Source organism: Leucopleurus acutus (assembly GCF_964270905.1).
Source record: "Leucopleurus acutus genome assembly, chromosome: 3".
In the NCBI taxonomy this organism is placed as follows: Eukaryota; Metazoa; Chordata; class Mammalia; order Artiodactyla; family Delphinidae; genus Leucopleurus; species Leucopleurus acutus.
The window spans coordinates 5,844,333-5,871,716 of NC_139145.1; the positions used below are offsets into that span (position 1 = coordinate 5,844,333).

General features: G+C 61.1%; 4 protein-coding genes across 4 annotated transcripts; 2 read left to right on the forward strand and 2 right to left on the reverse strand.

Moving 5' to 3' along the window:
• Positions 1-984: 984 nt before the first annotated feature.
• On the reverse strand, positions 985-10,791 carry XAB2 (XPA binding protein 2). Its single transcript, XM_082835093.1, has 19 exons — positions 10,731-10,791; positions 9,479-9,627; positions 9,052-9,175; positions 8,621-8,818; positions 7,268-7,402; positions 7,024-7,188; positions 5,595-5,739; positions 4,972-5,123; positions 4,766-4,885; positions 4,518-4,649; positions 4,283-4,414; positions 4,066-4,179; positions 2,659-2,821; positions 2,368-2,558; positions 2,025-2,147; positions 1,769-1,940; positions 1,427-1,556; positions 1,192-1,295; positions 985-1,097 (listed from the first exon to the last, which is right to left on the reverse strand). The coding sequence occupies exons 1-19, from the start codon at positions 10,779-10,781 to the stop codon at positions 1,036-1,038; spliced, it is 2,562 nt and encodes an 853-aa protein (XP_082691219.1). The 5' UTR covers positions 10,782-10,791; the 3' UTR covers positions 985-1,035.
• A 268-nt stretch (positions 10,792-11,059) lies between these two features.
• On the forward strand, positions 11,060-12,445 carry PET100 (PET100 cytochrome c oxidase chaperone). Its single transcript, XM_082835166.1, has 4 exons — positions 11,060-11,115; positions 11,718-11,804; positions 11,956-11,988; positions 12,294-12,445. Exons 1-4 carry the CDS (start codon positions 11,089-11,091, stop codon positions 12,375-12,377), a joined length of 231 nt encoding a protein of 76 aa, XP_082691292.1. The 5' UTR covers positions 11,060-11,088; the 3' UTR covers positions 12,378-12,445.
• A 62-nt stretch (positions 12,446-12,507) lies between these two features.
• PCP2 (Purkinje cell protein 2) lies at positions 12,508-14,321 on the reverse strand (the record flags this gene model as incomplete). Its single annotated transcript, XM_082835272.1, has 4 exons — positions 12,508-12,627; positions 13,233-13,357; positions 13,601-13,715; positions 14,277-14,321. 4 exons carry the CDS (start codon positions 14,319-14,321, stop codon positions 12,508-12,510), a joined length of 405 nt encoding a protein of 134 aa, XP_082691398.1.
• A 4,515-nt stretch (positions 14,322-18,836) lies between these two features.
• On the forward strand, positions 18,837-27,384 carry STXBP2 (syntaxin binding protein 2). Its single transcript, XM_082835378.1, has 19 exons — positions 18,837-18,901; positions 20,173-20,222; positions 20,499-20,580; positions 21,017-21,093; positions 21,220-21,298; positions 21,386-21,489; positions 21,893-22,041; positions 22,212-22,296; positions 22,384-22,514; positions 22,605-22,712; positions 22,999-23,056; positions 23,205-23,270; positions 23,366-23,446; positions 23,877-24,015; positions 24,501-24,610; positions 25,716-25,811; positions 26,560-26,645; positions 26,762-26,919; positions 27,240-27,384. The coding sequence occupies exons 1-19, from the start codon at positions 18,865-18,867 to the stop codon at positions 27,323-27,325; spliced, it is 1,782 nt and encodes a 593-aa protein (XP_082691504.1). The 5' UTR covers positions 18,837-18,864; the 3' UTR covers positions 27,326-27,384.

Sequence of the window (27,384 nt, forward strand, 5' to 3'; positions counted from 1 at the left end):
GGCCTCTGGCCAGCCCTCCCCGCCCCCGCTCGCTTCAGTTTTCTCCTCAGTGTGGCTGTTATTATCGGCCCGTCCTGGCATTTGGTCCTTGGCCAACTGCTGAACGTGATCTCTCCTCCAGCTGCCTGCCTGCGTTTCTAGGCTCCGTGGCCGCCTCTGGGCCGGGGGTTCCTGTTTCTCTCCTCTGAGCTACACGTCCAGGGGTCTGGTTGCCGCCTTGGCACGGCCGCTGGACGTCTCAGGTGGACGAGCTACATCACAAGCTCGAGCGGGTGGAGCTCGGGTCTCCCTGCAGCTCAGCCCCTCCACCGCCACTGGATCCCACACATTCACCTCCCGAGGGCCTCTCTGGCTCGCTCGCCTCTCTCTGTCCCCGTGACTGCGCCCCCAGTCACCTCCTGCCACAAGCCGGTCCCCACAGCAGCCTGCCTGGCCCGTTCAGGGCACAAATCCGGTTAAGTCCCCGAATGCTTAAAATCCTTTACTAGCTTAGAGCCCGCTAATGGCTTCCGGGAGCTTAGGACTAAGGACCGCACCTAGGCCATGGCCCACGGCTGAGGTCTGGCTCCTGGCAGCTGTCCAGGGAGAGAAGCGCCTTGCTAAGATCACAGAGCTGGTTGGGGCCCGCCTGCCTCCAGAGCTCTCAGCCCAGTCTCTTCCCAAGGGGAGGGGGATGCCCTCATCCAAGGAAGAAGGGTTCGTGGTGGGGAGGCTGAGTATCTCTATCTGCTGAGAGGGAGGGGCACAGGGGCCCCCTCCAGGCTCAGGGCCTCAGGCGGCAGAGACTGGCCTCTCGGAGCCCAGAACTGGCTCTGCGGGGTTAGGGTGGAGCGTGTGCCCTGGCCTGGAGCCCAGCTGCCCCACCTCCCCACACCGGCCAATCTGGGGGGTGGGGTGGGGGGCAGGGCGGCACTGAGCTGGCAGTCCCCAGGGGCACCGAGGCAGTAGGAGAGGTCGGGGAGGAAGGAGGCTCAGACCAGAACGTACAAACACAAGCTTCACTGGGGGAGCGGTGGAGGGGGTAGGGGATGGGAGTCAGTCTTCCTTCAGGCTCCCGAACACGGCGGCCGGCACGCTCTGCTGCTCCAGGCGCACCTCTGGGGGTGAGGCGAGGAGGACTCAGTCACCTTCCAGGAGGGGGTCCCGCCCCCGCCTCCGCCCACCAGCCCGCCTGGCCAGCCGGCCTCTTACCGTTGGGCTCCAGGTCCATCTCGTCCTCGTCCTCGCCCAGCTCGATCTCCTCCGGGTTGGCCTGCTGGGCCAGCTGGGCCAGCTCCTCCCGGGAGGCGTCACTCCTGGGGAAGGCAGGCGGCCGGGGGAGGGGGCCACACTGCTCAGCTGGGCCCGGCAGCCCCCCAACCTCCCGGCCCCTCCCCCCCTGCAGAGCTGGCCCGCTCCCAGCTCAGCTCCACCGCCCCGCCCTCACCTCACAAACAGGATCTTGCTCTGGGCCCGCGAGGGCTGGTCCTGCTCGGCCTCAGCCGCCAGCTGCTCGGCCCGCTGTTCCAGCAGCTTCATGTCGTCCATGCCGCTCTGCCCGGGGGCCAGGTCGGACACTGCGGGGGGAAGCGGGGGGGTCAGACGCCGTGGGCAAGCTGTCCTCAACCACGGCCTTAGGTGCCTGCCTCGGTCTGAGTGCTGCTGGGCGCCCCCCGACCTGGGCCTGAGGCCCTGGCCCTCGAGGAGCTCCCAGCCTGAGGCAGGGGAGGCAGAGGAGACCCTGATGCTCCCAGACCCGGGAGACCACCACTGGGCCACAGCTGCTCACCAGTGCCTGTGGCGCTGCCCGTCACCTTGAGCATCTGGGAGGCCATGAAGTTGACCTGAGTGTTGTACGTGGCCTGCACGCTGCGGCGGATCCGCAGCATCTCCCGGATGGTGTCCTCGTTGCCGTGCCGGACCTCGAAGTCCTTCCACGTCTGCCAGAAGGCCCCGGTCGTCTGCAGAGGGGTGGGGCCGGGGGACGTGAACCGGCTGGCTCAGCCGCAGACTCCCACACCCACGGGCCCGGGACCCGTCCCTACCCGGGGGTCACAGATCTGCGAGCAGAAGCTGTAGATGGCCCGGGCGCGGTCGATCTCCCCGAGCTTGCACTCCATGTCCGCGAACCGCAGGCACATCTCCCGGGCGTGCTCGTCTGACAGCACCTGGGCGGGGTCAGGAGGGATCAGGGAGGGTGGGATGTGAGGCGGAGGGGGCCGCCCCTCTTGGGGAGCCCCGGTGGTTCCCAGCACACCAGGCCGGCCCCTGGGAGGGCAGGCCTCCCCACAGACGCCGCACACCGGCTCGCTCGGATATCCTGCCTACAGGACCCCTTGTTCCCCCTCTCTAGCCCCAGCTCCCCACCCCACCCCCTGCGGCGGGCACCTCGATGGCCTTCTGATAGATGCTGCGGGTGTGGGTGACCCCGTAGATCTCGGCCGCACGCTTGATGTAGATGTTGAACATGTCGTATTGCTGGGCGGGCTCCACGGCCCTGGTGGCGCGTTCATACACGGCCATGGCGTGCCGGGCCAAGCCCCACTCCTCCTCCAGCTGTGCGTACAGCAGGTACAGGGCTGTGACAGGATGCAGCGGGGGGGGGGGTCAGAGGTCAGTGGCTGGGCCCGTGATGCCCCCTCCAACCCCCCCCCACCGAGCCCACCTGGCCCTCCTCACTCTTTGCGTATTTGGGAGGGCAGCCATCCAGCGCCTGCTCAAACAGGTCCCGTGCCCGCTCCAGCTTCTGGCCCCCGTAGCGGGCGATGAACTTGGTCAGGTAGGTACTCCAGATGTCGGACACGTTGGGCCACTTGAACAGCGAGATGCCACGCTCGTATGCCTGCCCCGAGGGAGAGTCGTGTGAGTCCGCAGGGGGAGACTCCTTAGGGCTCAGCAAGTAGGCCCCTTGTCTGCCCACCTCTCCCCTCCCACTTCTCCCTGTGATCACGCAATCAAAGCCCAGCCGAGAGTGTCTGTGCACTGCCTGTCTCCCTGGACAGGCTGCAAGGACCCCAAAGACAGAGCTGGACTAGGGCTTACTAGGATCAGTCAGTGACTTTATGGCTGAAGAGGAGGGTGGAACCTCAGCTTGCAAAGACTGGAGCCCGGTGTCCCGGAAGAAGGTTCACCACCCAGGCAGAGGGGCGGGGCCTGCCACTCAGGCAGAGGGGGCACTCGCGCACATGTATGACTTCCCCGTCCATGTATGTGCACAGTCTCCACTTGTACACGACAAAACCTCAGACAATGGGGCAAAGCCCCGCCACACGTACACATGCACATGGAAAACACCCCACGTGCCTACAACCCATCGCCTGAGCAGCAAGGCAGGGGCACCCCCGCACACACAGGCAGAACTCCGTGCCTGTGACAGGCTGACCTGTGTCTCCCCCAAATTCAAGTTGAAATCCTAACTCCCCGTACCTCAGAATGAGACTGTGTTCTGAGATAAGATCTTTAAAGAAGCAACTAAGTTAAACAGAAAGGACTTCCCTGGTGGCACAGTGGTTAAGAATCCGCCTGCCAATGCAGGGGACACGGGTTTGAGCCCTGGTCCAGGAAGATCCCACGTGCCGCAGATCAGCTAAGCCCGTGTGCCATGACTACTGAGCCCACGAGCCACAGCTACTGAAGCCCGTGCACCTAGAGTCCGTGCTCCGCAACGAGAAGCCACCTCAATGAGAAGCCCGCGCACCACAACAAAGAGCAGCCCCTGCTCACCGCAACTACAGAAAGCCTGCATGCAGCAACGAAGACCCAATGCAGCCAAAAATAAGTAAATTAAAAAAAAAAAAAGAGATTAGGCTAAATTTCATTCCAATACAACTGACAGCCTCACAAAAGCAGAGCTGGGCACAGGAGGAACACCAAAAACACACAAAAAGGTGTCCACGTGAAGACACAGTGAGAAAACAGCCTCTACAAGCCAAGGAGAGGGGCCTCAGAGGAAACCAGCCCTGCCAACGCCTTGATCTCAGGCTTCCGACCTTCAGGACTGAGAAAACACATCTCTGTTGTTTAAGCCTCCCAGTCGGCGGTGATGGCAGCCCGGGTAGGGGACAATGCCGTCCGGGGCCCCCTCACCTTGAAGCTCTCTTCAAAGTACTTGTGCTCCTCCAGGAACATGGCGTAGTTGATGACGATTTGGGGCGTGGCGATGCGCAGGTCCAGGATGCGGTCATAGACGGCTTTGGTGGACTGTGGGGCAGGGGGCTGGTCAGAGCGTGTCCCGGGGGTGGAGTCAGCTGCCCTCCGCGGGGCGTGCCCCATCCCACGCCCCCATCCCATCCTGGCGGCTCACCTGGAAGGTGCCGAGGCTCTCCTCCAGGTCGGCCAGCATTGACCACACCTTCAGAGACTTGTATACGCGGTTCTGCACGGGCTCGGAGCCATCGAAGTACTCAGCGCGGCGGGCGGGCAGCGCCGTCGCCTTCTGAACGGGCAGCGCCAGCAGGGGGAAAGCCGCGGGGGTGTCCAGGACCAGATCACACACCCTGAGGCTCCCCCACCCCCTCCCAACCCGGGCTTGTGTTTACTCGCAGCAGCCGCAAGGCCTGGTCGTAGTTCTCGTGCCGGAGCTCCAGCTCGCCACACTCGCACCACACGCTGGCCAGGTCGTCCACCTGCTTGAAGCTCACCTTGGTGGCTTTCTCCAGGATGATGCGGGCCTGTGGGGCGGGCAGAGGCCAAGCTGAGACCCCACCCGCCCGCCCGGCTGTGGGCGCTGGGCGGCGGACCTGTAAGTACTCGTACATGCAACGCGAACTGGCAACACGGCACTCACATCATCCAGCTGCCCGTTGTCCTCGTAAAACTTGGCGAACGCAACCCACAGGGTGTGGGGCTTGCCGGTGGCCTTGAAGGGGTCCACAGTCTGCACGGCCTCCGTGTACGTGTTGATGATCTGGGCAGGAGGGGTTGGGTCAGGCTGGGCAGGGCCCTGGTTGGGGAGGGCGGGGCCTGGGGACGGGGGGCAGGGCCGCCACGTACCTCCCTCGGGCGGCCCTCGTGCAGGGCCACGCGCTTGTGCCACTCGTGCACGTGGTGCGGGTTCTGGCGCAGCAGGACGCTGTTGAGGAGCAGGGGCCGCCGGCTGATGAGCTGCTCAAAGCGAGCCAGGCGCAGCTCCAGGTCCACGTCGTCTGGGACCCGTGGGAAAAGCCAGGAGCAGGGGGGGAGGCCTCAGCACGCGGCCCCCGGCCACCTCCATCTCTCAGGTCTCTCTCCCTTCAGCCCCCAGCTCCTCCCCACTGTCCATCCAGGCACTCCCTCCCTGAGCTGCCCCAGGGCCACCCTGACCTCACACTTGCCCTGGGGCCAGGCTACTCTGGAACCCCCTCCAATCCCCACCATTCCCCCCAGCCCTTCTTCCCTGCCAAGCTCTGGCCCAGGCCCCCCCACCATGCCTGCTGTCCAGCCAGCTCTCCCTTCCCACCAGTGGCCGGCCCAAGCCCCACTGAGATGTGTTCCCAGTCCTGGCTACCCGCCGAGATCCCACCCGCAGTGCCCATTCAGACTCCCTCCCTGCTGGCCTCTGACCCCAAGCCCCACACCTCCCCTGACCCAGCCACTCGGGACCCCTCCGAGCCCTGTGGCCCACCCCTGCTGCTCACCCTCCTCCTCCCGCCCCAGCTCCGAGGCCGTCTCCATCTTCGCCGCGATCATGCTCTCCTCGAACTGGGCATAGCTGTCGAACACCTGGGTGAAGTCCCGCACGGTCATCACGGTCCGGATGGCCTCCTCATACACGTCCCGAGCCTGTGGGGATGGGGAAAGTGCTGGCAGAGGAGAGGCACGTGTGCCCACCGCATGCACACAGGGCATCCGGCAGCACCGCCCTTGGCACCAGTCCCAAATCGGAACCCCCGGAGGGCCTTTCCCGGGCCTGCCCAGCTCCGTCAGCGCACGGCCGTGGTCGGAGCTCCCCTCCCGTCCTCTGCCAGAGTGAGCTGGAGGCTTCAGCTCCTCAGCAGTAAACTGACAGTGACAGCCCCTCACGCAGAGTCACTGCGGGGCTTGAGTGAGACGCATAAAGGGTCTGGCCCCAGTGAGACCCAATAGGTGACCAGCCACCCTGCAGGGACCCTAACCTCAGCCTGCCACGGAGTGCTCAATCGTTGCTACAAAGTACCCCTCACGCCTGCCCGATCCCCCTTCTGCAGCTCACATTCTCCCCGTCACCTCCCACACCAACCCCCGAGGGCAGCATGAAAGGAAAGTGCTGGCGTGGGCGAGGCACATCCCCACCAAGGGCGGGCCCGTTGCTCTACCCCTGGCCCTGGCTGATCCTGCCCCTCTGCCTCTGCCTGGCCGCTGGCTCCAGCAGCCGCCTGGCCGGTCTCCTGCTGCCGGCCTCGGCCTGTGCGCTCCACTCAAAGTGTCAGCCTGAAGGGTCTTTGTAAGACACACACCTGGTCAGGCCTATGTCCTGCTCACGGCTGGCTGGCTGGCTGGCGGCTCCCCGCAGCAGGACACAGCCGGCCCCCCCTCAGCCTGCAGGGCCCCCCTTCCCTAGTCCTTCACCACCCCCTCTGAGCCCCCTCCAGCTCCTCCTTCCCACTCTGCTCCCCCCGGCACCCCCCTCCCCAGCCAGTCCCAAGCCAGCCCCTCTGGGGACCTCTCAGAGCTCCACACCCCGCCCCCCACCCCGGCCCCAAGCTCGCCACTCCATGGCCCGATGAGGAGAACAGCTGACGTGGACACTGACAGAAACACCAACACCTCGGGAGGGACCCTCACACCGGACACCCACTCGGTGCCTGAGTCCCAGTAGGCAAGGAAGTGACTGTCACTCTCATTTGCAAATGAGGACACCCAAGCTGAAGCAGGTCCAAGGCCAGAGCAGAGAGATCCAGGTCTGGCTGGCCTGAGGTGGGTGCACTCGCCGGCAGGGCCATGATGCCTGCCTCTCCCCACCTTCAGAAAGGCAAAAGCGGTCCACGTGCACGTCTTCTGCTCACACGCGTGTCCTCAGGCATCCCCCAATACTATGTGCTGGAGGGAGACCCCACCCCACTCCCGGAGCCCCACGTGCTCAAGCACCTTCTCGAAGTGACCGCTGCGGATGTAGTAGTCGGCCAGCGAGCACCAGAGCTTGCCCAGTTGGTCGGTGAAGCGGGTGAGGCCCCCGCGGATGATGGCGTCCACACTGAGAGACTGCACCTTGTCTGGGTTCTGGGAGATGAGGTCGCAGAGCTCGTGCCACAGCTGCAAGGCATGGGAAGGAGCGTCAGCCTTGTCCCTGAGAGGGCGAGCCCTCCCGCCCAGCCGTCACCCCGGGGCCCACCTGGTAGTTGGACTTGCCGGCCTTGGACACGAAGCGCTCGTCGTTCACCACGGTGGCCAGGCGCTGTGCGGCCTCGTCCAGCCGGTCGCTCGACTTGAGGTACTCGATGTACTCCTCGGCACTCTCGGGGCTCAGCTGGGCACCCATCCACCCGCCAGCTGTCAGTGGGGCCACAGGGCCATGCCACCGTGCCCCCTCCCACTCTGGGCTTTCTGTCAGCCACCCACCACTGTCCCAGACAAGAGCTCGCCCCACACACCCAGTCATAGCCACACCTGTCCAGCCTGGGCCTCACTGGTCCAGCTCCAGCCCTGACTGGGCCCTGACTGGTCCAGCCTCAGCCCTCACTAGTCCAGCCTGGGCTGTGACTGTTCCAGCCTGAGCCTCACTGTTCCAGCCTGGGCCTCACTGGTCCACCCCAGCCCTGACTGGTCCAGCCTGGGCCCTGACTGGTCCAGTCTCAGTCCTGACTGGTCCAGCCTGTGCCCCAGTGGTCCAGTCTCAGTCCTGACTGGTCCAGCCTGCGCCCCAGTGGTCCAGTCTCAGTCCTGAGTGGTCCAGCCTGGGCCCCAGTGGTCCAGTCTCAGTCCTGACTGGTCCAGCCTGGGCCCCAGTGGTCCAGTCTCAGTCCTGAGTGGTCCAGCCTGGGCCCCAGTGGTCCAGTCTCAGTCCTGACTGGTCCAGCCTGGGCCTCAGTGGTCCAGTCTCAGTCCTGAGTGGTCCAGCCTGGGCCCCAGTGGTCCAGTCTCAGTCCTGAGTGGTCCAGCCTGGGCCCCAGTGGTCCAGTCTCAGTCCTGACTGGTCCAGCCTGGGCCCCAGTGGTCCAGTCTCAGTCCTGACTGAGCTTAGGCATCAGTGGTCCAGCCTGCACAGCCCCTAAACAGCACCATGCTAAGCATTTCAGGACGCGTAAGAGACATTATAAGTTCAGGGAAACTACACAGTGCCTCCCCACTATTTGCACCTCGACTGTCAGCCCTGCCTGTTATTTGTTTCCCTAGTCGTTTATTTCCTATTCCCTGCTCTCCCGCGGCTGCAGTTTTACTCTGATTTATGGGGTCAGGTAATATGTATCTGTCTGCAAAGTCAGACTGAAAGCTCCATGGAGGCAGCAACTGTCTTAACCACACTGTCCCCGGCACCTGTCTTAATACCTGACATGGTTACTAGCAAACTGTCTGGAGATTAAACACAGAACTCACAAACAAAACCCTGTCTTAAGAAGCCTTGTTCCCATATTCTGTCTGTTAGGGCAGGCAGTGTCCCAACGAGCCGGTTTCCGGAAAGTCTTGACCTGGGGGAACCGGCCCACCTGCCTGAGCCTGGCCCCATCTCACCCTCTGAGGGGCTTACCTTGAGGAAGCGCCGGTAGCCCCGCACAGCGGTCTCAGGCAGGGGGTGTGAGCGCAGGAAGCGCAGGTACAAGGGCCAAATACGAGAGTGCTGTGTGATGGGCAACGCTCGGAGGGCACGGTCGAAAGTGCGGCGCGTGTGTGTGACGCGTCCCTGGTCCATCAGGAACTGGCAGTAATCTAGCCACAGCCGGGGCATCTGGAGGTGCGGGGAGAGGCAGGGTCTGAGCTGCCAGCACCACCACCAGGCCATAAAGACACCAGATGCCCATTGCAGCAGGACCCGGAAGTCCCGTTCCCCTGGAACCAAGTCTCGCTCAACCCTGAGTGCACAGAGGCCACGGGACTCCAACCCCCTGCTCTGTCCACCTCCGTGGACTCTGAGCCCCACCTCCCCACTCATCCCCTGGCCCAGCCAGGCCCCCTCCCCACCTTGTGCATGAACACAAAGGCCCTCTCGTGGCAGTTGTTGACATCTTCGTAGGCAGGGTCGGTCACACAGCGATGCTTCACCTGTGCCCGGCGCGCCTTCAGGTAGCGGTACCAGAGTTTGTAGCTGGGGGGGTGGGGGGAGAGGGGAGGGGCAGACAGTGGTTGGTCAGCTTTATGGACCTCGGGACCCTTCACTCTGCCCCACGAGACAAGTGCTGGGAGAAGGGGCCCAGGGAGGGGTGACAAGTCTCTGCGACAGGGGAATGGCCGGGACGTCAGGGAAGGTGTGCTCACAGATCAGGGGATGTATATTCGGCGACACAACACATAGCAGTCACGTGGGATGTACTAGCAAGTTCTGGGGTGATTGGATAAGGTGGGGTGGGTGTGGGGCTGGGGCAGGCAGGGCAGCTGCAACCAATCTCACCTGCAGGGCAGCAGCTTCAGTGCCCGCTCATAGAGCTGATTGAGTCTGGGCTTCGGGGCACCCTGCTTAAACTCAATGTAGCGGAGCCAGCATTTGACGGAGAACTGGTTCCGCATGATTTCCTCCTCATAGGGGAGGTCCTCCTCCTCCTGCCAGGGCCGGGGTACAGGGAGAAGACAGACCTGTTCTCAGAGCCTGCGCGCAGCACCACTCCACTCCAAACTCCAGACCCCTCCCCAGGTCCCAGATCCCACACTCCTCACCATCGGGAGCCCGGTCACCAGACACCCAGATACCAGGAATCTGGTCCAGACCCTTCAGAATACCACTGCCTACAATCTGACCCAGACCATCAGACTCCTTGGTCACAGCGTTCTAGGCCAGATATGAGACCGTCACCCAGACATCACTCTTTTGGCCTTCCTAATCAAGCTATCCACTCTGGCCCAGATCACCAGACTCTTTTGTCACCAAGACCCTGGTCCGACGCCAGGCCTCTGCCCTAGACGTCAAGTGTCACCTCCTCACAACATGGCTCTTCCCAGACACGAGACGTTTGGCACCTCAGGACCCCACTAGCCAGAGTCTAGCTCAACTCTGCCCCAGAACTTGGAAGCTAGACCCTTATCTCAGAAAAAAAGGTATGTACAAGATGCCTAGCCTTTAACTCGAGACACCAAGAATCTAGTGAAGATGCCAGGCTTCTACTTCAAACACCAAGCCTTTGACTCTTCAGGAGTCCACGGGCCATCGCCTGATCAGCTCCACATCACCCGGTCTTTACTTCTGATTCCAGGGTTCTCCCGGTCCAGACACCATGCCCTTATCCCAGAAACTATAACGCTCAGGACCAAACGTAGACCGTTACCCAAGACACCAAGATTTTACCACTGAAACCAGAGACCTGGACTGGTCGTCCTGCCTTTACTTCAAACACCAGGCCTCTCAAGATTGAGCTACGCGAGTCTCCCTTCTCGCCCACTCCCATTTCCGCCCCAGGCCCGGGACGCCAGGCCCTTAACTTCAACCACCTGCTTTTTGCTCAGGTCACCTGGGCTCTAGCACCAGACCTCTGCTCCTGACCAGCCTGGTCCGTACATCATGATCCGGTCTCTGGCCCGTAAGGGTCCTCCTGCCCTCAGACCGGCATAACTTTGGCCTAGATCCCCCGGGCTGCCATGCCCGAATCTCCTGAGGCATCTAAGCCCCAGTGCCCCCAGGCAGGCCATCCCCGGGCCCGCCGCGGACTCACGAAGACAAGGTCCGGCCGCTCGGGCCTCGAGAGGCGCGCCATCACCACCATTTTTCTGGCACTCCAGGTACGCGCAGGAGTCGCGTTATAATGACGTCTCCGGCTGAAGGCCCGCCCCCTCGAACCAGGCCCATTTCCTATTGGTTGAACCCTTCCCGATTGCGCGCCCTGCGTTGTTGACTTTTACGTAGACGTCCAGCTACCGGAAGCAGAGAAGAAGCGCCCGAATATGACGTCATCACGAAGCACATCGGACCAATCAGGTTCAGCAGTGGAACCCTCGGACTCCCAATGGGCTGCTGTCTTGCTGGATGGTTGGCTTTGGGCGGAAGCGGCTTTGAAGCCTGAGAAGAGCGAGATGGGGGTGAAGCTGGAGGTGTTTCGGGTTAGTGAGCAATGGAGCGGTTGCAGGCCTGGGCGCGCGGTCTTCCTGGTTGAGGAGGAGGCTCTGAAAAGGGGGACCTCTGAGAGAGGGCGCTCTGGAGCGAAAGCTCCTGAGATTTGATAGGGACCTTTACGGTTGGAACCCCAGAGAAGGGGGCACAGGGTTCGGGGCTCTGGGAGGGCTGGTGTGAGGAAAGCCTTCTGAGAAGGGTGATCTGGGGAGGGGGTGGGATAATGAGATCTCAGAGAGATGCCTTTACTGTAGTACGAGCTTTTCTGTTCCTGGGGCGACTGTGTGTGTGTGTGTGTGTGTGTGTGTGTGTGTGTGTGTGTGAGAGAGAGAGAGAGAGAGAGAGTGTGTTTCTTTGAGAGGGAGTCTCCCGGACTCGGAGGGGGCTTTTGGAGGGGGCTCTTGGATTATGGAGGCTAGACTTTAAGGTGTATGGCTTCTGTACCCTTGATGGGAGTTTTGGGGTTCTGGGGGCGCTGGGGAAGCACCACTGGTCTCAGGGGATGTTCCTCCAGGCTCTAAGCAGCCTCTGCACAGTTTGGGGGTGGTGGGGGGGACTCCTGGCTCTTCTTATCTCGCCCCTGCCCTTCCAGATGACCATCTACCTCACCTTTCCTGTGGCTATGTTCTGGATTGCCAATCAGGCCGGGTGGTTTGAGGACTATGTCATACAGCGCAAGGTGGGCACAGGTTCATTCCGGGGGTGGGGGAGGTTATGGGGCACCAACCTGATGGGGACCAGTGTCTGCCTCCCCTGAGCCAACCCTGCCCTGGGTGTGGGGCTCTGGAGGCTCCTGGCTTGTGTATCCAGCTGTGACTTTGTCCCTACAGAGGGAGCTGTGGCCCCCTGAGAATGAAGACAAGGTAAGCAACCTCCTTTTCCTCCCACCGGAGGAGGGAGGAACGTGGGTTCCTGTGGCCATCATGGGACCCTCAGTCATGGACAGGGAACCGAGAGTGGAAGGACACGTGATTTCCTTATTGCCCTCTCCCTGAAGGTTGAAGCTAATCCCACTTGGACCTGGGTTATAATTGGCATAGGCTTCCAGTGTAATCACTGAACTGTGAAGTGGTGGTCTGGGGGATTAAAGGGAGGGGTGCTGAGAAAGAGGTCCAGGCCCTGAGGTGTGTACGCCCCTCCTTCCTTCCCATCCCACTCCCTTACCCAGCGCCAAGAGCTAGAAGAATTCAAAGAAAGGATACGGAAGCAGCGGGAGGAAAAGCTCCTTCGTGCTGCCCAGCAGAGGTCCTGAGGCCTCCAAGTGCCTGAATCCCTGCCTCTCCACCCACAGAATGACACACATACACGGTTCTTCGTTGCTCGTGGAAGTGGTTTATTGTTTGCTTTGGGGGGCCAAGTGGGGCCCAGGACGCCTCAGGCCCTCACGGGGCTTGTGTCTGGGGCTGGGGGCTGCTGTTTCGACGGAAGCTGAGTGCAGTCGGGTCCTGAGGGGTGAGGAGGGGTTGGGGGCTGAGGGTCCCGGCTCGTTTCTGTACTCCATCCTGTAGATGCAGAGGGGTCAGCCAGAGGGCCAAGGGCAGTGCTGGCAGGTGCAGGTGGCAACCGGAGTCCCACCTCCCCCCATCTGCCCCACCATCCCTGAGCTTCTCCACTCCTCAGTTACTCAGCATTTAGGGTGGTATTTGGGAGCTGGTGGGTCTTGGGGATGTCCCTGGGATCTTGATCAGAAGCCAAGCTGTGGGTGAGTACGTGTGACATGGACACATGGGTGTCTGGAAGTGTCCTGGGCATGAGCTCGCATGCTCTCCACCCTCAAGGTGTCTTCCCAGGAGTGGGTCTATTCTCTCTCGCCTCCTTGAAGTTCTCAGACTTGGGAGCGGGAGCCACAAGTTCTGGCCACAGCTCTGACTTTAACACGCCCCCTGCATGACCTGGATCTCTTCCCAGCTCTGTCTGGGCCTTTGTCCTACCTCTGAACTGGGTATTGGATGGGCCGGGGTCTTGTGCCTGGCAAGTACGCAGGGTGGGCACTCCTACCATGTGCTCATCCCCAGGGGCAGATGATGGACAGGGGTGGGGGTGGGAGGCAGGGTTAGAGGGATCAGTGTGGCTGGTCTCTCCTCAGCCCTGGCAGAACATCACCTACCTTGGGGCCCAGGGGCTGGAAGCCAGGCAAGGCGCTGACTGTCACACGCTGGTCATCCATGCGGCGGCCCTGGGTACTGGCCAGCATGTCCATGAGACTGTCCATCTCGGGTGCAGGGCCGCTCTCTGCATGAAGCAGAGGCCATGGGGAAGAACTCAGCCCGGCCGGAGGCCCCAACCCATCCCTCCACCCCCACTCACATTCTCCAGGAAGCATGCTCACATCTGCCCCCAACCCGCAGACATCTCTGTCCCCACTTGCCTGCTCACTTTCTCAGACCCTTGCCCACTGGTCCCCCAGATGGGCACTTGCCCCATTCACACCCCCCCATCACGCCCACTTCCGCACACCTCCCTGCCCGCTCTCACGGCCCTGGGAGGCTGGGCCCGGCCCCGCCTGCAGTGAGCAGCGCTGCTCCTCCATCCGGCCGCCCTGCACGTGGCTCAGCAGGTTGAAGAAGCCGTCCTGGTCTGGGGAGCCCGCCTGGGGGGCACACACACTCAGTCCGGCCGGCCTCTCAGCTGGAGGAGCCCTCAACTCCCCTCCTGGCCGGCCAGCTTCCCCCCGACCCCCGGGCCTGCCCTGCCCCTTCTGTGGCTCTCACCATGGTGCCCGCCGATGTGCTGCTCTGCAGAGCTGCTCCAAATGAGACATGAGTCTCCTTCTCAATCCCGGCCCCCGCCCCAGGGGCCACACCAGCAGTGCCATGTCACGTGGTGCTGCCCCAAGGGAGAGGGCCACCGTCCTAGATTGGGGCCTGACTGCGGGGTGGCCCGGGGGCTGGGACACGAGCCAGGGGAACGTCCCCCTGACAGCTCCTGAGTCCCAGCATCCCTCACCTCACAGGGGGTCAGCACTAAGAGCCCTGACCTCTGCCCTGGGGCTGGGTTAGGCACTCGGACCCTCCCGCCCACCAGCACCTTCTTGGTTAGCAACTGGGTCGGGGGTCCCAGGAGACTCACTTGCTAATTAGGTGCCCTACAAACTCATTAGCCTTGTCATTCACGGGTCCTTGAGTTGGTGGGGGGGGCGGGGCCTGCTCACCTTGTCGCAGGAGGCCGAGCCCCCATCCTCCTCTTCCTGGTCCATCATTGTCCCTGCTCCCCTCCCCTGGGTCCTGTCCACCTCTCCACTGGCCTCTGCCCTGGCCCCGTGCCAGAGAAGGCTTTTTAAGAGACTGGGACGTGGCGGGGAGTGGATACCCAGCCCCAAATCCCCAGCTCACGCCCCATCTGCTCCCACCCAAGCTTAAGCCCCATAAAGATGATCCAGATAATCGTTTTTGCAGCGTGAGGCGGGGGCTGCCGTGGGGGGCAGGAGGCAGGGTGACCTGGGCTCGGACATTGTTGGCCCAGCAGGACTCGCTGGGCCCCAGGGACTCTCAGGTGGGGTGCGGCAGTCGGCCAAAGCAGCGCCCCCACAGTGGGGAGCTTGGGCGGGCTTGGTCCCATAGGGAGAGGACAGGGCCCTAGGGCAGCCGAGGTGAGGTCTGAAGCTACCCAGCTTGCCCACCGATATCTGCCAGAAAGGCAGTTGCCGTCCGCAGGTGGTGGGAAGAGGGGAAGCTGGGCCCGAGGACCCCTGAGGCACCACCGGCTGGCCTCTGTCTCCTGGCCACCCTTCCTCTCTGCTCACTGTCCCCTGGTCTGGTTGCCCACCCCCTACTCCCAAAACAGGAAGGTGTGGTAGCTCCTGTCTCCCCACCGCCAATGCCAGGTTGGTCTGTCTCCTCTGATCTTTACCCCCAGCCCCGCCTAGGAACTGGAGGCTAGACTCCTGGGGAGGAAGGTGCCTGCCCCCTCCGCTGAGCAGCTATGGCTCTCCCTCAGTGCCCCGGGAGAGGAGGATGCTGGGAGGATCCCACCTGCACCCCACCCCATCCCCAGGATGCCTTTCTGGAAACCAGTTAAAGTTTCTTCTCGGAATACACGGGCCACGCTCTCATCACCTCTGCTCAATTGAAAAGCTTGGTCCTCCTCTCCAGGCAGCCCTCCACCATCCGGAGCCCCCATTCACACCCTCTCCATGGCCCCAAGACCCGGATGCCAACGTGATGTCCTGCTCCTCCCCGGACATATTAGTTTCCCAGGCTGCCTTAACAAAGTGTCCCAAACTGGGTAGCTTAGAGCAACAGACGTTTATTGTCATACAGTTCTGGGGGCCGGCAGTACAGAATCGAGGCGTTGGCAGGGCTATACTCCTGTAGCATGGAAGAGAGGGTCTTTCCTTGCCTCTCCCTGGGTTCTTGTGGCTGCCGGCAGTCCTTGGTGTCCCTTGGCTTGTGGCAGCAGGACTTCAGTCTCTGCCTCTGTTGTCACAGATGTCCCCCTTGTGTCCTTCACATGGCTGTCATAAGACGTGGACACCAGTCACGTTGCTTTAGGGATTCACCTTCCTGCAGCACGACCTCATCTTTACTAATTGCACCTGCAGAAACCCTATTTCCAAATAAGGGCACGTTCTAAGGTTCTGGGAGTTAGGACTTCAACACACTTTTCTGTTCTGTGGGCAGCCTTGTGCCCATAACAGCAGAACACCTTGGTCACCCTCACTGAGTAAAATGAGAGGCGGCAGACCCTACAGAGCCTCACCACCAGGGGACAGGCTGAGAAGCTAGAGGTGGTCCCAGCTTCCTCAGGATCTCCCAGCTCCCTCCTTTGCCCCTGCAATCCATCTTTCCTCCCAGGAGCTGCAAGGGTCCCTTCCTTCCCCTGCTCAGAACTCTCTCTTGGCCCCCACTGTCCTCAGGAGAAAACCCGAGCACCTTGGGATCATGGGAATGTTCTAAACTTGACTGGTTATGCCGGCCATCGTTTAAAAATCTACAAATAACAAATGCTAATGAGGGTGTGGAGAAAAGGGAACCCTCCTACACCATTGATGGGGATGTAAATTGGTGCAGCCACTATGGAAAACAGTGTGGAGGTTCCTCAAAAAACTAAAAATAGAACTACATTATGATCCAGCAATCCCACTCCTGGGCATATACCCAGACAAAACTATAATTTGAAAAGATACATGAAAAGATATACCCAGTGTTCATTGCAGCATTGTTTACAATAGTCAAGACATGGAAGCAATCTAAATATCCATTGACAGAGAAATGAATAAAGAAGATGTGGTAAATATATACAGTGGAACATTACTTAGTCATGAAAAAGAATGAAATAATGCCGTTTGCAGCAACATGGATGGACCTAGAGATTACCATACTAAGTGAAGTAAGTCAGAAAGAGAAAGACAAATACCATATGATATCATTTATATGTGGAATCTAAAATATGACACAAATGAACTTATCTACAAAACAAAAACAGACTCACAGACATAGAGAACAGACTTGTGGTTGCCAAGGGGGGGAGAATGGGGGATGGATTGGGAGATTGGGATTAGCAGATGCAAACTATTATACATAGAATGGATAAACAACAAAGTCCTACTGTATAGCACAGGGAACTGTATTCAATATTCTGTGATAAACCATAATGGAAAAGAATACATACATAGGGACTCCCCTGGTAGTGCAGTGGTTAAGAATCTGCCTGCCAATGCAGGGGACACGGGTTTGAGCCCTGCTCCAGGAAGATCCCACATGCCATGGGGCAACTAAGCCCGTGAGCCACAGCTACTGAGCCTGCGCTCTAGAGCCTGCGAGCCACAACTACTGAGCCCATGAGCCACAACTACTGAGCCCATGTGCCACAACTACTGAAGCCAGCACGCCCAGAGCCCTGCTCTGCAACAACAGGCCACCGCAATGAGAAGCCCGTGCACGGCAATGAAGAGTAGCCCCCACTCACCGCAATGAGAGAAAGCCTGCGTGCAGCAAGGAAGACCCAACGCAGCCAAAAATAAATAATTAATTAAATAAATATATATATATACACATATATGTATATTCTCAGAATCACTTTGCTGTACAGCAGAAATTAACATTGTATATCAACTATACGTCAATAAAGTAAATTTTAAAAAAAATTGGTGATGGATACACAACTGTGAATATGCTAAAAGCCATTAAATTGTATGCTCTCAGTGATCAAATTGTATGGTATGTGAATTTTATTGCAATAAAACTATGAAAGAAAGAGAGAAAAGGAGAGGATGGGAGGGAGGGGGAGAGAGAAAGAGAAGGTGAGCAAGAAAGAGAAAGAGAAAGAAATAAAAGGAAAAAGGAAAGAAAACCCCAAACTCCTACATACAGAGAACAGCCATCCTGGTTTGCCCAGGACTGTCCCAGTTTTAGCACTGAAAGTCCTGGGTCCTGTGAACCCCTCAATCCAAGGCAAATCGGGTTAGTCCTACTACGTCCCACAGAGGTCTGGCCTCCGTAGACCCTCCATCCTCACCTCACTCCAGCCACTCCTCTGAGCTCATCCCTCCCTTCTCTCTGCATGGTTGCTCCCTGATGTCATTCAGGGTTAAGCCTAAAGGCCACACCCATAGGGTACCCCTCTGGCACCACCCTCAATAAAGCGCCCCCCACCGTGGCACTTGTTATCAGGTCACTGTTTATTTCCTTAAGGCATAACCGATTATTTTCTATCCCCTCCTCCTCCATTCAACTTTAAGTGCTGCCTGGCAGGCTTTCTTGTCTTATTCACTGTGGTCAGTCCCATGCCTGTCCCATGAAAGTGGCAGAGGACCTGGCACCTGGCCGACTCTTAAGAAACATGGTCAAATAAAAGCATGGGTTCGGGAATGAACGAGCTTAGGACTCTGCATTCACACACGTGTGTCACACTTTAAATCCTCATTTAAAGGATGAGGTGCTGCTGGACTGGGCCCTTTGCATGACAAGGTGTCAGCCCTTTGCTGGTGCACAGCAGGGGCAGGCCCTGAAATTTCTAGTCCAGCGTGAATTGAGGTGTGTGTGTGTGTGTGTGAGAGAGAGAGAGAGAGAGAGTATGCAAGCCGTTGAGCATGCCACTGAATCCACGTGCGTATCAGCAAGGCCATGACCAGCATACCTCCCGGGGACAGACTCGTGTTTCAGATTGCAATAGGCCTACTCATCACGTGGCCTTGGACAAGGGTCCGGCCTAGCCCCTGTTTCATTGTCTATCCCGCATCTCCCGTCAGGGTCTCTGGCAGGATCGACTGAGAACCTGGCACGGGTCCCTAGCACACAGTAGGTACAGGCTTAGCTTCAACCATCCCTCCAGGCCTCCTCCCCAGTTTATCAAGTGTTGCCTAAGCCCACTGCTGCTGCTAAACTCGGGTACGTTAGATAAGTGGGGCACGGGTTTGTGGCCCCGCGGCTCCGGGTGGGCACACAGTATCTTTCAGACAAAGAGAAACTTCGGGCAGGGTGGAGCTGTGCCTGGGGAAGATGAAGAGGTTATTATTGCCTTGCGATCCCACTTTCTCGCTGCACACAAGCTAGGGAAGTGTGTCTGAGCTCACGTCTGTGAGTGCGTCGTCCGGCGACTTGGTGCGCGTCTGCGTGGACTCATTCGAGGGTCGTCTCCACACGGAACCCAGCAACCTCTCTGAAAACCGACGGCGGGGCGGGGCCAGGTGCGCAGGGGGCGGGAGCCAGGCCCCGCGGGGCGGAGTCCACGTGGATGACGTTCAGGGCCACGCCCCCACCTTGGGACAGACCCGGAAGCGGCGGCGCCCCTAGGGGAAGATGGCGCCCTCGGGGCTGAAGGCGGTGGTGGGGGAGAGTGAGTGCCGCCTCCTGGGGGCGGGGGGCCGGGTGCGCACGGACTCTGGGACCCAAGTGGCGGGGAGTTGGGGGCCTGGCTGGGCATCGAGCACCTGACGCTCGAGGGGGCGGACGGGGACTTGGCCTCAGCTGGATGTCCCGTCGCTCCCTTGAGAGAGCGGAACAAAGTTGGGAGACAGAACTCCGGGGACCTAAAGGAATCAGACTAAGGGTGGCGTAGACAGGCGCTGGGCAGGGACTCCTGGGCCCCCTAGGGTGCCAGCGGGGGGAGGGCACACCTGGACATCCAGACTCCCGGATCTCAGCCGGGCGAAGTCCGGCGAGCTGGACTCTTGGGGCCCCTGGTGCGGACGGGGTCCGGGCCTGGGTGCGCTGGTCAGCGACCCCAGGTGGTGAGAGTGCTCAGGCGACGCGTTCGGACCCCTATCCAGGTCCATGGGTGGGGGACGCCTTCCTCCTTGCCCGGTCGCTAAGAACCCCATGCAGCTAGAGGACCCAGGCATCCAGGTCCCGCAGGCTGGGTTCTTGGGGGAGGGGTGGAGGTCGCCCCCTCCCCCACCTCCGGTAGTTCCGGCCTCAGCGGCTCCTTCCGCCCTGGCCGTCGTGATAACCGTGGACACGACACTCTTGCCGGGCGGGGCTGCCTATCCACTCCCTCCACTAGGCAGGGGCCAGTGTGGCTCAAACCCCCAAAACCCCAACTGAAAAAGGAGTCGCCTACATAGGAGTTAATGGGGAGATAGGAGAATCGCTGATTCCATTATACAGATGAGGAAACTGAGGCTGGATGTTGGGTAATGGGATGACCACAGCCAGGCATGCCTCAGACCAGGGATCCAGGAGTCCTGTGTTCTGGTCCAGGGGAAACTGATGGAGGTCGAATGAGGGTGTGGCTGAAATATACAGGCCAGGAGTACTTGAGTAGCAGATAGGGAGGCTGAGAGCCCAGCTCTGGAGGCAGGTAGACCTGTTATGTGAGTCTTGGCTTTCCAGTTACTCGTTTATCTAAAGCTGCTTATGCCTCAGTGGCTGCTTATGCCTCAGGCACTCGCCACTTAAGTGCTGAGGGTACTTTTGCAACTTACTTCTCTTCTCTGAACCTCCGTGGCCCTGTCTATAAATTGGGGGTGACTAGGAGCTACCTCACAGGACTGGGGGGAGGAATAAATGTGAGTTCAGATGGAGGTCCAGCCCGGGACCCAGAAGGTTTGGGGGCACGGTGGGACCAGAGGACCTGGCATCCTGAGCCTGCCCCTCACTTCCCCGCAGAAATTTTGAGCGGAGTCATTCGGAGCGTCAAGAAGGATGGGGAGTGGAAGGTAGGGGTGAGACAGAATGCCTTGTCCAAACCCATGTGGGGGGCCCTGAACGTGGGACCCCCTCCAACTCCTTAAGGAGGTTGCTGGTCCAGAGGTGGGGTCAGGTGGGCCAGTCTGGGATGCGGTGGGTTGGGGATGGTGTCCTGGGTCCTCGTGTTCAACCAGCTCTTGAAGCTGTCAGGCCTGCCCACTGCCCCAGCCCCTCCTCAGGGACAGGTTCAGCCTCTCCCACCCTCTTGTCTGTCCACCGGTCCATCTGTCCATCCATCTGGACAGGTGCTCATCATGGACCACCCGAGTATGCGCATCTTGTCGTCCTGCTGCAAGATGTCAGACATCCTGGCTGAGGGCATCACCAGTGAGTGGACACTCCCACCCCATGCTGCCCAGATGGGACCTGAGTGTGGGATCCCCTCAAATTCTCCAGAACTCCCAAATATGCAGCTTACCGCACAGACAGCCCTGATTTGGGAGCCCATGGCTGTGCAGCCCCTGTATGTGGAACCCCATGTAGAACTCTCAGTGCGTGACGTCCAGAATGGATAACTTTCTATGGGCGATCCCCAAGGGGTATGACTATGTGACCCCCGAATGTGCAGGACCCTGCCCATGTAGCTCTTAGCTGTGTGACCCGTGGGTGTGCACCTCCTGCTTTGGACCCTTAGGGAGTGCAGTCCCCCTGCTTCACTCCAGGATCTGACCCTCCTTCCCAAGTGTCCAGCTCCCTGAGTCAGAGACTCCCCATGTGCCCTGGCCCCACTGCCATCATGTGCCCCTTCCTCTGTTCCTACTAGTTGTGGAGGACATCAACAAACGGCGAGAACCCATCCCCAGTCTGGAGGCCATTTATCTGCTGAGCCCCACGGAGAAGGTGCCTATGTGAGCGGGTGTGTGCGTGCATGTCTGCAGTGTATGGGGGACAGGCAGCTGGCTGGAGGCTGGGGCAGGGGATGGTCAGTCTAGGGGCCAGGCCTGGAGAGTGATCCGCATTCCTCAGTCGGTGCAGGCCCTGATCGCAGACTTCCAGGGGACCCCGACCTTCACCTACAAAGCGGCACACATCTTCTTCACCGATAGTGAGTGAGGAGAGCCAGTGGGGTGGGGGTCAGGGCGAGGGGGTGTGTGGGCTGCCCTGGCCTGATGCCCCCTCTTGCCCACCCCAGCCTGCCCCGAGCCCCTGTTCTGTGAGCTGGGCCGCTCCCGGCTGGCGAAGGTGGTGAAGACGCTGAAAGAGATCCACCTTGCCTTCCTCCCGTACGAGGCTCAGGTACAGCCCAGCCTAGTCCTGGGAAGGGGTGGGGGTCTGTCACCAAACGTCCCAGGTTCCCTCAGAAACAGGCACCGAGACAAGTAAAGGGGACACTGAATCAGAAAGCAAAGGAGCCAACACCGGGCGGAATGAGCTCCTAGCGCTGTGGCACCCGGAGTACTGTCCCACTGGGTAACGGCAGGGGGCAGCATAGAGCTCACCTCAGCGTCGTCCCAAGTTGGAGGGGACTGAGGCATTTCTCCGCCTCCTTCTCTAGACAGGAGTTGGGGGCTGCCCCAGGCCTGCCTCCTGGATGGCAGAGCAGGCTCCAGAGACCAGAGGAAGTCCCAGGGAGTGGCACACGGCGGCTGCTGGAGTTGGGCAAGGCTACACCTCCAGCGGCGGCTCTGTGCCCTCCCAGGTGTTCTCCTTGGATGCCCCGCACAGCACCTACAATCTCTACTGCCCCTTCCGTGCCAGCGAGCGGGCACGGCAGCTCGAAGCGTTGGCCCAGCAGATCGCCACCCTGTGCGCCACACTGCAAGAGTACCCGGCCATCCGCTACCATAAGTGGGAACCCCACCTGGATGCCACCCTCTGACCTTGACCCCATCCTGTTTCCAACCCCAGCCCCAGTCCTCACCCTGGTCCCTAACCCCATCCCCGACCCCCAGTCTGCGCCTGGCCCTCCCCAAGCCCACGCCCTGAGCCCCCCCCACATCTGCCCACCCCACCCCCAGGGGCCCAGAGGACACGGCCCAGCTGGCCCACGCAGTCCTAGCCAAGCTGAACGCCTTCAAGGCAGACACTCCCAGTCTGGGCGAGGTGAGGGGGCTTTCTGGGGAGGTGGGGGGAGGGCCCAGCCAGGGTCAGGGTCAATGTCCTCATCCCTGCCCACCCCCTCCACCCCAGGGCCCTGAGAAAAGTCGCTCACAGCTCCTCATCATGGACCGGGCGGCCGACCCCGTGTCCCCACTGTTGCACGAGCTCACCTTCCAGGCCATGGCCTATGACCTGCTGGACATCGAGCAGGACACGTACAGGTGGGTGGACCCCGGAACTCACCATCTGCCATCACTGCGGCCTGGGTCCTCAGCCAGTGCGCCCGACGCTCATGTCTCCCGCTCCCCCAGGTATGAGACCACGGGGCTCAGCGAGGCCCGGGAGAAGGCTGTGCTGCTGGACGAGGACGATGACCTGTGGGTGGACCTGCGGCACATGCACATCGCAGATGTGTCCAAGTACGGGCACGTGGTGGGCGCCGGGGGTATGAGCCCTTCCGCACGCGGTCCCCACCCCCTCCCACCCCTCTGTGGACCGGGTACATGGCCTCCCGCTGTGGGTGAGCGCCCCTCCACGAGCCACACCCCTCCGCTGGCCTCCCCGGTGCGTCCCCAGTGTGAGCTCGCACGTGGCCTGTGTCTCCTGGCTCCCATCCCCTGGCCGTGCAATGCCCCCCAACTCTGCCATCAAACTACGGTCTTGGCACCCGTCCCCATCCTGCCCCCTGCCCACTCTCACTGCCAGGAAGGTCACGGAGCTCCTGAAGACATTCTGTGAGAGCAAGAGGCTGACCACAGACAAGGTAGGGTGTGGGCCTGTGTCAGGGTGGGCAGCTTGGGAGGAACGCCCCTCCCCCCCAAAGATGGGGGCGGGGCCTCAGTCTGGATCCCTAGCCTGCAGCAGGGGCCTCCGGTAGGCAGGGCCTGGCTCACGCTCCTTTCTGTCCCCAGGCCAACATCAAAGACCTGTCCCACATCCTGAAAAAGATGCCACAGTACCAGAAGGAGCTGAACAAGGTGAGCGGGGGCGGGGAACCTGCCCCCCTCCAACTGCCACCCCGTCTCCACCCTGGCTCACCTCTGTTACCCCAATTCCCACCTCTGCTCCTCAGTATTCTACGCACCTGCATTTAGCTGATGACTGCATGAAGCACTTCAAGGGCTCTGTGGAGAAACTGTGCAGTGTGGAGCAGGTGGGGTGACCCCAGGGCAGGGGTGGGGTCTGTGGAGGGGAGGCTGGGCGTGGGGGGCGGGGTCTGTGGAGGAGGCGGGGTCTGTGGGGAGGCAGGGCCCGTGAGGGAGGCGGGGCCTGTGAAGGGGCGTTTTCTGGGGTAGAGTATGGCTTGTGGGGGTGCCAGGCCCGTGGAAAGGTAGGACCAGGGTAAGGGGCGGGGCCTATGGAGAGGTGTGGCCTGTGTGAGGGGTGGGGCCCGTGGGGGAGGGGGTGGAGCCTATGGAGAGGACGGGCGTGTGCGAGGGGTGGGGCCTCTCTGCGAACACGTGTAGAACCTTCAGAGACCTGGTGGTCAGATGAAATGAAGCCCAAAGGTCTTGCCGAGCCCCCTGGGATGGTCCTGCCCCGCCCCGTCCCCCCACATAGTGGCTGACCCCCATGCCCCACAGGACTTAGCCATGGGCTCTGACGCAGAGGGCGAGAAGATCAAGGACGCCATGAAGCTGATCGTGCCGGTGCTTCTGGACGCCGCAGTACCAGCCTACGACAAGATCCGGGTTCTGTTGCTCTACATTCTTCTACGGAATGGTGGGTAGGGGGCAAGGGGGGGCCTTGGTATACCGCCACTCACCGCGGTCTCCAGTGATCCTGGGACTCTCTAAACCCCACAGTTGCCCTGCCCTCAGGATGCCCCCAAACCCCACAGATACCCCTGTGGACCCTGGGCCTCCTTCCATTGGCCTCCGTTGGCATGGAGAGCCTGCAAATCTATGACGTCTCCAAATTTGGCCCCCTCAACTGATTCCAGAGGGTCCCCCAGTCTACTACCCCCTCTGGGATTCGCATCCAGAATTCTAACATCAGGAACGCCCCCGCGCCAGCCTGGTGGCTCCCCTGGTCCCGAGGGTCTCTGAACTGTAGGCTGCTCCTGTCATGGCTCTGGCGCCTCCTCACCCCACCGCAAGCCCCTCAACCCAGAAGTGTGCATGGCCACCTCTCTCCCCCCACCCTCCCCTCCCCCGCAACCCCGTGAGCATCCCATCCACGTCAGCCCGCCCATCGGCCTCCTCCAGGTGTGAGCGAGGAGAACCTGGCCAAGCTGATCCAGCACGCCAACGTGCAGGCACACAGCAGCCTCATCCAGAACCTGGAGCAGCTGGGCGGCACTGTCACCAACCCCGGGGTATGCTTGGGCAAAGACTGGGGGGGAGGCAGATATGGGGGCAGCCTCATCCAGAACCTGGAGCAGCTGGGTGGCACTGTCACCAACCCCGGGGTATGCTGGGGCAGAGACTGGGGGGGAGGCGGATATGGGGGCAGCCTCATCCAGAACCTGGAGCAGCTGGGTGGCACTGTCACCAACCCCGGGGTATGCTGGGGCAGAGACTGGGGGGGAGGCGGATATGGGGGCAGCCTCATCCAGAACCTGGAGCAGCTGGGCGGCACTGTCACCAACCCCGGGGTATGCTGGGGCAGAGACTGGGGGGGAGGCGGATATGGGGGTGGGGCCGCCTGGGGAGCGGGCACTGAGTCAGAGGGCAGTGACTGGGGGTGGAGGGCACGTCACCAGGGCAGGGGTACGCAGGGCACGATGTGGTTCTTGGAGGACAGGAGGCTTGAGTGGGGTCTGGGGACCGGGGGGCACCAGGGCTGTCCCCAGCCTCGGCGGTCATAGGAGAAACAGGGCGGGCAAGGCATAGTCAGAGCCCCAGTCCATGTGGTCTGAGTCCCGGGGGCGGATAGCCGGGTCACCAGCGTGGGGCACACAGTTGACCCTGGGATCCCAGAGGTCTGAGGGCCACCGACCTGGGTGGGACACACATGGCAGCTTCCTGTGCTCCGATCTCCACACATTCCGCTTCCCCTGACCCTGCCTCCGCCTCTGGCCACGCGCATCTCTCATGTTCTCCCCTTGCCGGTTGGTCCTCCGTCTCTCTCCCAGGCGCCCGTCTGTCGCCCTGTCCGCCACTTCTCAGTTCCCTTGCTTCTGTGTCCTCCCACATCTGTCTCCATCTTTCTCTCTTAGTCCTGATCTTTCTGTTTGTCGCATCTTTGTCTCACTGCCTCTGTATTTCTTCCTCCCTCTCTCTCATTTTCCCTTCCTCGCTCTCTCTGCGTCTGTCTCTCTCTCTGTCTCCCTCCTTCCTTCTATCTTTCTCTCTGGTTCTCTGTCCCCTTTCTCCATCTTTGTCTGCAATCTTCCCAAGTCCGACAAGCCCCCAGCCCCATTTATGACCCGCCTCCTTCTCCCTGATTCCCCCACTGACCCCGGCCCGCCCCGCCTGTAGGGCTGTGGGACCACAAGCCGGCTGGAGCGGAGAGAGCGCTCAGAGCCCACCTATCAGCTGTCCCGCTGGACCCCGATCATCAAGGATGTGATGGAGGTACCGCTGCTGGGGGGTTGGGGCCTGACCCCCCCCCCCCGCCCCTATCCAGGCAACGCTCAGCCCTCTTCCTGATCACCGTCCTAAGCCCCCAGGCTTAAGGGGAAATCCTTCATTATGGGCATCCCTGTGGCATCCGATTTGCGCTGTCATGGGGGCAATCCCAAGCCCACACTGGAGGAAGTGGGGTGTCAGAGGGGTCCCTCATAGGGGAGCTTCATTTCCTCTCCACCTGCTGGTCCCCTCCTCTGTCCCCCTCTATTCGCTCCTGCCCCCCAGAAAGCCCCCTGGGTCCCCCTTTGTCCTCCCCATGCCAGTCCCTGCCCATTCTGGGAACCAAAAGTAGCAGCAACACAAAGGACCAGGCCAGGGACCTGGCTTCCTGGCTTCCTGCCGTCTGTGTGGAGTCCGGGCACCCCTGCCTGCTTGGAGACCGGTGACCTTGGCCCCCGTGTCCCCATGGACTCTGCATGCTAAGACTCCTGGGTACCTGAGGGGCAGGGAGCTCAGAATCCTGGGTTCCCAAGGGTCTGTGGGCCCACACTTCTGGGTCCCTGCGGAGCTGAGGAGGAGCAGGGTCCTTAAGAAGTTAGGGGCCCAGAGTCCTGGGTCGCCAAGGGGCCGGAGACACAGATGGTGGCCCCCATCTGCCAGGATCGTGGCCCATGAACACACCCTATGGAGGGGGCTCCAGGCCGTGCACCCCGTCGCCCGGGCCCCTCTCTTCAGCCTCCTCCTCTGGCCCCAGGATGCTGTGGAGGACCGGCTGGACCGGAAGCTGTGGCCCTTCGTGTCTGACCCTGCACCCACGCCCAGCTCCCAGGCTGCTGTCAGGTGAGGCCCAGGGATGCCCCCACCCCAGCTGTGCCCAGGCCTGTGGGAGGTGAGGCTTGGGTATGGGGGTGGTGGTCTGCTGTTGAGACTGACCTTTCCCTGTCTCCCCCCGACAGCGCCCGCTTCGGCCACTGGCACAAGAACAAGACGGGCGTGGAGGCACGGGCAGGGCCCCGGCTTATCGTCTACATCGTGGGCGGTGTGGCCATGTCAGAGATGCGGGCCGCCTATGAGGTGACCAGGGCCACTGATGGCAAGTGGGAGGTGCTTATCGGTGAGTGGCCAGGACCGGGGCCCCTGGGCTGGGGTGGGGCCGGGAGCCTGCCCCTGTGTGTGGGTCCCTGGGGGACTGACAGCTGCGTGCCTTCTGGGTGCCCAAAGCCTAGAGCCTCCACAGGGCCTGGGTGAGAGGATACCGGATACCTGAGGGGCTAGGGCTTGGCTTCCCAGGGAAGGGGTCACCTAGGAGTGGACCCCTCTCTCTCCGAGGGGTGAGCCTTCTGAGGCCTTAGGGTCAGGGCCTGGTTTCCCGAGCACCCCACCTGGGGGTGTCAGGGGCCGAGGCCACTCCCCCAACCCCATCCTCCTGCCCAGGCTCCTCACACATCCTCACCCCGACCCGCTTCCTGGATGACCTCAAGACGCTGGACCAGAAGCTGGAGGACATTTCCCTGCCCTGACCCTCCCGCCCCCGCCTGACCTGCCCCCTGCCCTTTTCAGAGAAATAAACTCCCATGTT

Excerpts from the sequence above, each read along its gene's own strand:
- XAB2 (XM_082835093.1), bottom strand. The coding sequence starts at position 10,781 with ATGGTGGTGATGGCGCGCCTCTCGAGGCCCGAGCGGCCGGACCTTGTC. Across the intron at positions 2,559-2,658 it reads CCCTCCCAAATACGCAAAGA|CCCTGTACCTGCTGTACGCA; the intron begins GTGAGGAGGGCC and ends ATCCTGTCACAG. Across the intron at positions 1,557-1,768 it reads GGGCAGCGCCACAGGCACTG|TGTCCGACCTGGCCCCCGGG; the intron begins GTGAGCAGCTGT and ends TTCCCCCCGCAG.
- PET100 (XM_082835166.1), top strand. The coding sequence starts at position 11,089 with ATGGGGGTGAAGCTGGAGGTGTTTCGG. Across the intron at positions 11,116-11,717 it reads TGAAGCTGGAGGTGTTTCGG|ATGACCATCTACCTCACCTT; the intron begins GTTAGTGAGCAA and ends CTGCCCTTCCAG. Across the intron at positions 11,989-12,293 it reads CCCCTGAGAATGAAGACAAG|CGCCAAGAGCTAGAAGAATT; the intron begins GTAAGCAACCTC and ends TCCCTTACCCAG.
- STXBP2 (XM_082835378.1), top strand. The coding sequence starts at position 18,865 with ATGGCGCCCTCGGGGCTGAAGGCGGTGGTGGGGGAGA. Across the intron at positions 20,581-21,016 it reads CCTGGCTGAGGGCATCACCA|TTGTGGAGGACATCAACAAA; the intron begins GTGAGTGGACAC and ends TGTTCCTACTAG. Across the intron at positions 21,490-21,892 it reads TCCTCCCGTACGAGGCTCAG|GTGTTCTCCTTGGATGCCCC; the intron begins GTACAGCCCAGC and ends GTGCCCTCCCAG.